This window comes from Dipteris shenzhenensis, chromosome 21 (genome assembly GCF_047967505.1).
Source record: "Dipteris shenzhenensis isolate YYH24624 ecotype China chromosome 21, Dip_SZ_1.0, whole genome shotgun sequence".
In the NCBI taxonomy this organism is placed as follows: domain Eukaryota; kingdom Viridiplantae; phylum Streptophyta; class Polypodiopsida; order Gleicheniales; family Dipteridaceae; genus Dipteris; species Dipteris shenzhenensis.
The window spans coordinates 18352031-18360184 of NC_141616.1; the positions used below are offsets into that span (position 1 = coordinate 18352031).

The 8154-nt window shown below is 46.0% G+C and overlaps 1 protein-coding gene across 1 annotated transcript; it reads left to right on the top strand.

Annotated features, from left to right (window-relative positions):
* The first annotated feature begins 4695 nt into the window (after window positions 1–4695).
* Window positions 4696–7528, top strand: LOC147888584 (phosphatidylinositol 4-kinase gamma 3-like). Its single transcript, XM_087392625.1, has 2 exons — window positions 4696–6815; window positions 7050–7528. Exons 1-2 carry the CDS (start codon window positions 5331–5333, stop codon window positions 7422–7424), a joined length of 1860 nt encoding a protein of 619 aa, XP_087248751.1. The 5' UTR covers window positions 4696–5330; the 3' UTR covers window positions 7425–7528.
* The last annotated feature ends 626 nt before the right edge of the window (window positions 7529–8154 follow it).

Genomic DNA, 8154 nt, shown 5'->3' on the forward strand with positions numbered 1-8154 from the left:
AACAGTGCTATTTCAATCTAGAGGGTATGGAATCAGTCGAGGATGGAATGCTAGGATTTTTGTCATTAAGCATATATTGTCACCTACTACTACACACCTATCTTCCTTGTGGAATTTTAGGAAGATACGTTAGATGGAAGTTGAAAAAATGTTGAGGACCTTTTTGTGGGCCGAAGATGGGGGAAGAAGGAATCTTCCTTATATTCCTTGGGATGCGCTAAAGGCAACTAAGTTGTAGGGGGGTTTGGGCGGTTGGGGATGAATGATATTGCTACGAGGAACACCTCTTTATTGTGTAAGTGGCTAGCTAGAATCTTTGAATATCCAACACCTTGGGTGGAGATTGTCAAGTGGTTTGTGGAGTAGGCTAAGATGGGGCACTGGAGAAATTTGGATTGGCATGATAAGTTATGCTTGGGTTCCCTTTAAATGTTATAGGGTTGGACATGGTAAAGGGGCTTGTGGAAGTCTGGAAGATCTGGTGTCAAATGATGAGATGGACATGGTTAAGAGGTAATGCAAGCTTGCTTGAAAACATATGGTGGACTTGGACTCTAAAGTTTTATAATAAACCTTTGGCTTTGCTAGATCAAAAGAAAGCTTGAGTGTTCAAGAAAAAGAGATTTGTAATTGGTTACAAATATGGGATGGAAGGAAGGCAACCTGGCTTTTTATAGATGAGATTGGTCAAAAGTTCAGGCTTAATATTAGTGACAAGAACTTGGTTAATCGGGTGTTGGGGCTATTTCCTAAACATTGGCCATCTAATTATGTAGGTGCTTCTAATTAGAGAGTCAATCAATGGTCTATGGGCAAAACAAATCAAAGGAAAATTTCAGCCAGGGGTATTTACAAGAAGATTATTGAGCAGACATCTTTGTTAAGATGGTTGAATGCTAAATGGAGTTTAAGGAGGGGATGAAGATGGTGGCGGGATAGACTTAAAGCTATTTGAAAATGATATTTGGCAGGGAGAGCTAGCTTCTTAATGTGGAAAGTCTTGCATTTGTGGTTGCGACTATGTCTAAATGGATGGCAGTTAATCCTGGGTGCCCAATGTGTGGATGTTCCATTGAAGAAGTACAACATCTTGTGCTCGGTGTCTAGGAACTTATGGTAGCAGGCTGGAGTAGGCTATTAGAAGATAAGATTCTCTCTTGGTTCTAATTGGAGAATGTCTTTTGACTGGTGATTCTAAGGGGATTCACCCTATGCTTGCGGTGTGTTGGCCATATCTATGCTCGGTAGTTCTGATCGTGATCTGGATGTTACGTAATCTTGCAGGAATTTTTGTGACTTGAGATGAGGCTCGGAGGAATTTTTGTGTATTTGACCTCTTGGGTTTGCTAAGCATAACCCTCACCAATGTTGTTGCTATCACCAATAAGAAGTTTCCTATTGTTAGTCAGGGTCTTTGTGAGGTGAGTGGACATCCTTGTCTGCCGTGGGAGCATTGGCTCGATGGGAGTGCCCTATGGGATTGAGCCATCAATGTAATTTGGGGGTTTTGTTTTGTTGGGGTCTCCCCTCTTTTGAATAAAAGCTGGCTTGTTAGATAAAAAGGGCCTTCTCTTTGAAAACAAGAGACTTGTATTTTATCATGAACATTGAAGGTGGTGGGGGGCTACAGTAGTCTCTCTCTCTCTCATATGTCAAAATCATGGGTTGATGGAGGAGAGGTCTCCTTTGTCGGATTGGCTTGCCTTATGTAGTGGTGTTGCATCTTGGGCACATAGTGCCCAATCTACTTGTTGTTGCAGGCACATGGCTTCACATATTGTTGTCTCCATCATCTCCACGCCTTTAACGCTTAAGAAAAGCTTGGAAAAATGGCTTGTGGCCCTTGATTGCTTCGAGGTCTCTTAGTTGTTGTATCTCGTACACGCACTCTTCCTCTGTGTGTGTGTGTCTGTTTGTCAGTCTCAGTCTCAGTCTCACACACACACACACTTTTTTGGATGAAATCTCTCTCTCTCTCTCTCTCTCTCACACACACACACACACACACACACACACTTTTTTTGGGGGGTGAAATCTCTCTCTCTCTCTCTCTCTCTCCACATTCACACTCTTTTTATGTGGAACTCACACACTCACACACACGTACACATGTATTCAGGCATTCTCTCTCTCTCTCTCTCTCTCTCTCTCAAACGTAATGGATGACCCCATGAGTGCATGCATGGGCCTTGGAAAAGAGGTCCGGCATCCATCAAGCTTTCAAGGTTAGAACTTTGGTCGTGCACGGCGATGCAGGGGAGCCCAAGCCGCCGGGGCAGTGGTATCGTCACTCGTGCTGATCCATTGGCGACGTTTCGCGACGGATAGAAGCGGACAAGAGGGGGGACCAGTCTGCTGCTGAGGCAACGGCAAGATCGTGGCGAAAGGTGGGGGCTGCTGCAGGTTCGCAGAAAGCTCAAATTTGTGTTTGAAGAGGACAACGAAAAGGGAGGCCTTGGGCGATGCAGGCAGGTATGTCGTATGAAACGGATTATAGACGGCTATGGCGGGATGAACGAAGAAGACAGGGCCTCTCTCTCTTTCTGTGCGTTTGTGTGTTTCTGTTCCGGAGGCAAGAATTTGACCAAGTCTCAGCACAAGGGAACGACTTGCAATTTGCAAACACAACGGTAAAAAGACTAAAATGTTTCATTTTCCTTCTCCCACTAAGACTTTTATCTTGGTGTTTTGGCTAATCTCGAGACACACTCCTCTCGACTCTACCCGGTTTGCTCATCGGCTGCGCATTGAGATGCCCTTCTGGCACTCTACTTTCGTTCACGCACGTTTTAGCGCTGTTTTGCCAATTGTCACCAACACTCTGCCGCCCCTCTGGCCCCCCCCTTGCCCCTAGTTCTGGCATGAGAAAACCTCTCCTTCCCCTGCCATTGTGGGGTGGCGCAAAGGTGCTGAGTTTTGCAACCTCCCAAACGAAGGTGCCAGTTTGAGCAAACCTGAGGGTGCGTTTATGCGCCCTCTTCAATTAGATGTGTGCACAAACTAGATATGCGACCAGCTACGCTTCGGTGGTCGTGTGTGCACTAACTCTAATAAAACAAAGGTGGTATGCCCCTCAAGGCTAGGAAGGTGGAGTGATGCAGTGAGGACCCTTTAGTGGTGAAAAAAGGGATCCTAGTAAGAAGGAGTTGTTCCCCTCTGCTAGATTCGTTTCATCTTCCGCTAAATTCGTCTGTAGTCATCTTCTTGTAAAAGATATCATCCATTCACATTTCTTAGATGAGACCTTGATTCAGGGCTCCCCTACTATCATGCTTAACATCAAGGAATTCTCCGATGTCTTTTTCCACCTCCATTTCATTATGCAATAGGCCGTGGGAATAGTGGAAAACTGATGTTGCTTGAAAATAGCCATGAGCTTTTGCGAGTGTGGAAATGCTCTCTGAGTGGTGGTCAACAAATGCCCCTCACATTGGGGCAATAATGATGGGACATGGCAAATTGGTAGATTCCTTCTTGGACTTTCTTCCAAAAATGAAAACTTGAGTTTTGAAGGTAGCTCGAGCTTTAAAAAATTGTGGTCATCCCTATAGCTAGGATGATGAAAAGCTTAATCCAAATTATGATTAGGGCTTGAAGTCACCTATAGCCTCCCACACCTCTGGCTACCTTCTCCCTACACCTTAAAATTTGGCCTCTCCCTTGCCAAATTTTGTACTTCTTCCCATAATATAACACAGCTTGAAATTTTGCAATTTAAAACAATCCTTGAGGATTATGGGTCAAAGGTTTAGGAAAGTTTAAAATAAGGGTGCTTGACCATTTTGCCAGTCAAAAGTATTTGCTTGGGGTGCTGATCAAATCTGAGGCTTACTTGTACCACTTGGCTTGATGCACAATTTAGTCCCCATCGAGGGTGAAAATCCCTAACCTACTCCATGCATCAAATCCCTCTTCACCAACAATAGGTAATTCATAACTCCACCTCTGTTTTCATTGCGGCCTCCTAGTTGCAAACTCCTCTATGCACCTCATTGTTTTGGGTGCCAAGGGGTACTCGCAACCCACCGCTCAGAACAACTACTCCTAAATTCATAGGATGGTTCAACAAGGTCCTCCATAGGGACCTATATGTTGGCTTGAAACCTCTAGATAATGTTGATGCCTAGTGCATTGGTAGAGGCGCTAGCACAGCCTAAATCTATATGGGCTTCCATTCTTTTGGCAAAGATGGGATCAATGATGGGGACGTGCTCTAAAATCCCATGTTGTTGTGTTGTGGCCCCACATTTTCTAAGGGGAGGGTAAAAATAATTTGGGGGATTTAAGGTGTAGGGAAACGGTTGGATGACACCTGTCATTGAGGAAAATGGCGAGCGACGGATGCTGTGAGCCGTTTTAACTCGAGGTGAAAGGTGGACATCAGCACTTTTCCTGTCGTCAAATGTCGAGCGAGGATGCTGTAAGCAGCACTGCGACAGGTGTAATGCAGAGGCAAGGACTGTGTGACATGTACCATGGCCCGCAGGAATTACGATGACGAAAGATCCGTGATCTGACAATGTATCGGGGCGCGAGGGGGTGGGGAAGGGGAGAAAAGAGAGGAGGAGATGCCCATAGGGAATCCCTCACCCCCCACGGCAGGCCAAACTATGGAGTCAAGTCACAAGCACCAAGTCGTTCTAATGCTCTGCAATATTTATATGCTTCACGGCAAACTTGAATTTCTCTTCATTTTCTTCTTTAACGTTTACAAGGTCCCATTTTCCTCGATCCTTCCTCCCCACCTTCCTCTCTCTGCATATACTCATTCGCTTTGACCATCTCCTGTGCTTCTATCTCTCGCTCCCTTCCTTTTGTTCCTCCTCTCTTCCCAAACCTTCACCTTTCTTCCCTCCCCTTCTCCCTTTTCCTTCGTTTTCTCAGCTCCTCAGAGCCTTTCCCCCCCCTCTCTCTCAGATCTCCCTTCCCCCAGCCGCATCTATCGTTTATCCCTCCTCCATGGATCACGAGTTGCTCCTTTACTTGGCTTTCCGCTTGAAACCATTGTGATTCACCACCGGAGCTGCGTGGTTCCGCTCGGGAACTCTTTGCGGCTGGTGCGTTGCCGTGGGTTCTTGTTGCGGCTATTGCGTTGCTGTGAGTTCTTGGATCTGCAGCACCGTGCTGTTACCCGGCAGGAGCCGGGTGCTCCTTCCCTATCTGCACCACTCGAACGGCTTGTTTTGTGGGTGCTTGCTAAAGGCACTGTGTCGCCACAGTTGGGATGGCGACATGAATTGTTAAGGAGATTCAAGCCTCTGCTCCCGAAGGAGGACATTTTGTGACTTGATTTCTTCGAGCATCTTTCAGCAACAACACACTTTACAACAATGGCAGCTTCAGGGCTCATTCTGACCCCTTCTCCTCGAGAGGATTTCAGGGTATCTACTCTTTTCCACAATTTGGAATCCTTTAGTCTGGTAGGGAAGCCCATTCAGGTATTTCTAGCAATGTTGGGCCCAGATTCCCCGATGGTTCCTTTGGAATTGTCCAGGGATGATACCATCGCTTCTATCAAGATAAAGATCCAGGCCCATAGAGGCTTCTATGTTGATCAACAGAGGCTGGTGTATGGAGGTCGAGAACTCACCCAGGATCAACGCCCAGTACAAGACTACGGAGTAAGTGATGGCGACACAATTCACCTAGTGCTACGCCTTTCGGATGTTGTAGCTATAACAGTTAAGACTGTGAATGGCTCTACGTTTGTGTATAGCGTTAGGCGCAATGACTGTGTGAAAGACCTTAAAAGACGCATTTCGGACAGAGAGGGGGGTTTACCCTTAGACCAGCAGGTGCTCACTTATGAAGGTATACATCTTGAAGATTCGACCACCATCGAGGATTTGTCTCTCGGACGGGAGGCTGTATTGTTTCTTCGTGTACAGAAGCCCAGTAAATTTCGAAGCAAGTGTACAGGTAAAAGAGATTTGGAGTTGCTCGTGACCGCATCTGAGAGCTGGTCAAAGCCAGAAGTTGCCGTTTCCAAGGAGGATGTGCTTCCGAGAATCAGTGTGGCGTCTGGGTTGTCCATGTCAAATGAAGTTTCAGAATTCAAGCCAACTTTTTCTTCAAGATCCTCTGCTGCCAATGGGGGGAAGAAAAAAAATCAGTTGCTACCCTTGAAGTTTGGCCATGACCCAGCTAGCCCTCACACTATATTTAAGTATCCTATTGGATGTGAGGTTTCTGAATCTCTCAGAGATCTTGTGGAGCGTGTGAAGATGGGCCTTGATGCAGGTCAGGCTCCCAAACTGACCTCGGAAGGTTCTGGGGGAGTGTATCTCATGAAGGATGAATGCGGCTTGCACAATGTGGCAGTATTTAAACCTAGGGATGAAGAACCCATGGCTGTAAATAACCCTCGTGGATTTTCTTCAGCCTACTTTGGGGATGGCTTGAAGAAAGGCACAAGAAGTGGGGAAGGAGCAATTAGGGAGGTTGCAGCTTATATCCTTGATTATCCTGCTGCAGGTCCTATGCAGGGGGCCAAAAAGGACAAGGAAGGGTTTGCGGGCGTCCCTCCCACAACAATGATTAGATGTTACCATGAGGCATTCAATTACAGCCCTGAAGATTGCAAAATGTACAGGAAACCCAAGATAGGATCACTCCAGCAGTTTGTCCATGCGCTTAGCAGTTGTGAGGATATGGGCTCATCTATGTTTCCTGTGGAGGAGGTTCACAAGATTACAGTGTTGGACTTGAGGCTTGCCAATACTGATCGGAATGGTGGGAATATTTTGGTTTGCAAAGGCGACACTGGAGTCTTGAAACTGGTTCCCATTGACCATGGCTACTGCTTTCCTGAAAATGTAAGAGGCACCACCTGTTCCTATTCCATGGAGCTGTTAGTTTTTCAAATTAAAACAAGTAAGGTGAACTGTTGTAAATTGCTAAGTCTCATGCATTGGATTAAGTTTGAAGAATGCAGAGGCATCGAAATACATTTATGCAGAGGCATTGAAAATGATTTAGTTTTCCAAATTTGATGGTATGGTATGCTGTTGTAAATTGCTAATGTTACTTTGTGAATTCATTGGATTCAGTTTGAAGAATGCACATTTGAGTGGCTCTATTGGCCCCAAGCATGCCAACCGTATGGATCTGCTGCGCTAGAGTACATTGACTCCCTCGATGCAGAGCAAGATATTGTGTTGCTGCGGCAGTGTGGGTGGAGCATTCGACCTCAGTGTGCTCGTGTACTACGTGTTTCAACTATGCTGTTAAAGAAAGGTGCAGCTGCTGGTTTGACACCTTTCCAAATTGGTTCCATCATGTCGCGAGGTGAATGTATGGACACAAAATCTCCTATTGAACTTATGCTCGAGGAGGCTGAAGTCATTTGCCCAAAAGATGCAAGTGAGGGTGACTTTATCAGAATTGTTGCAAACCTGCTGGATGAATACATTGCTACAGTATAAGCTCTTTGAGGTGATCACTGTTTTCTTACCCCACAGCAATGTGGGTGCTTTCGACATGATCATTGTTTTTACTTTCTTCCATGCAAGCAGGCAGACTGAAAGCATCTCACATTTCAACAGATTCTGTCTCTTAATTGCTTTGCATCTGCCAAATTTTTTTGTGCCATACTCAGACAAGTGTGATAGTGAGGCTGTATAAATATATCCTATTTTCCTCCTTTTGGTTGCTAACACAGAGAGAGAGAGAGAGAGAGAGAGAGAGAGAGAGAGAGAGAGAGAGGGGGGGGGGGGGGGGGAGGGAGGGAGAAGTACCGTTAACTTGCATGGAAGAGAGAGAGAGAGAGAGAGAGAGAGAAGTACCGTTAACTTGCATGGAAGACATCACATCATCGTTGCACTGATATTATGTTTATGCTAACAACTGTACAACTGTTGGTTCCCTCATTGAAGGGGCTGAGTTATGACATTGTGGCCCCACCGAAGGAGCTGGACTGAGGCTATGGAGTGCTGCTCATGACTGAAGCTGACTATATAGAGGCTAGGGTGATTGTTGGGGTTGCTGTAGATGCTGAGGGCTAAAGGTGCTGCTGCAGGTGTATGTGCTGTTGAGGCTGCTAGAGGTGTTGCTACTGCTGGAGCTGATTGACCTGACTGAGGGGAGGGGCTGCTTTTATAGGCGCCAAACCTCCCAGAACTGCCTGACTGGATCTGACAGACTCTGTCTGTGAGA

Excerpts from the sequence above, each read along its gene's own strand:
- LOC147888584 (XM_087392625.1), top strand. The coding sequence starts at position 5,331 with ATGGCAGCTTCAGGGCTCATTCTGACCCCTTCTCCTCGAGAGGATTTC. Across the intron at positions 6,816-7,049 it reads GCTACTGCTTTCCTGAAAAT|TTTGAAGAATGCACATTTGA; the intron begins GTAAGAGGCACC and ends CATTGGATTCAG.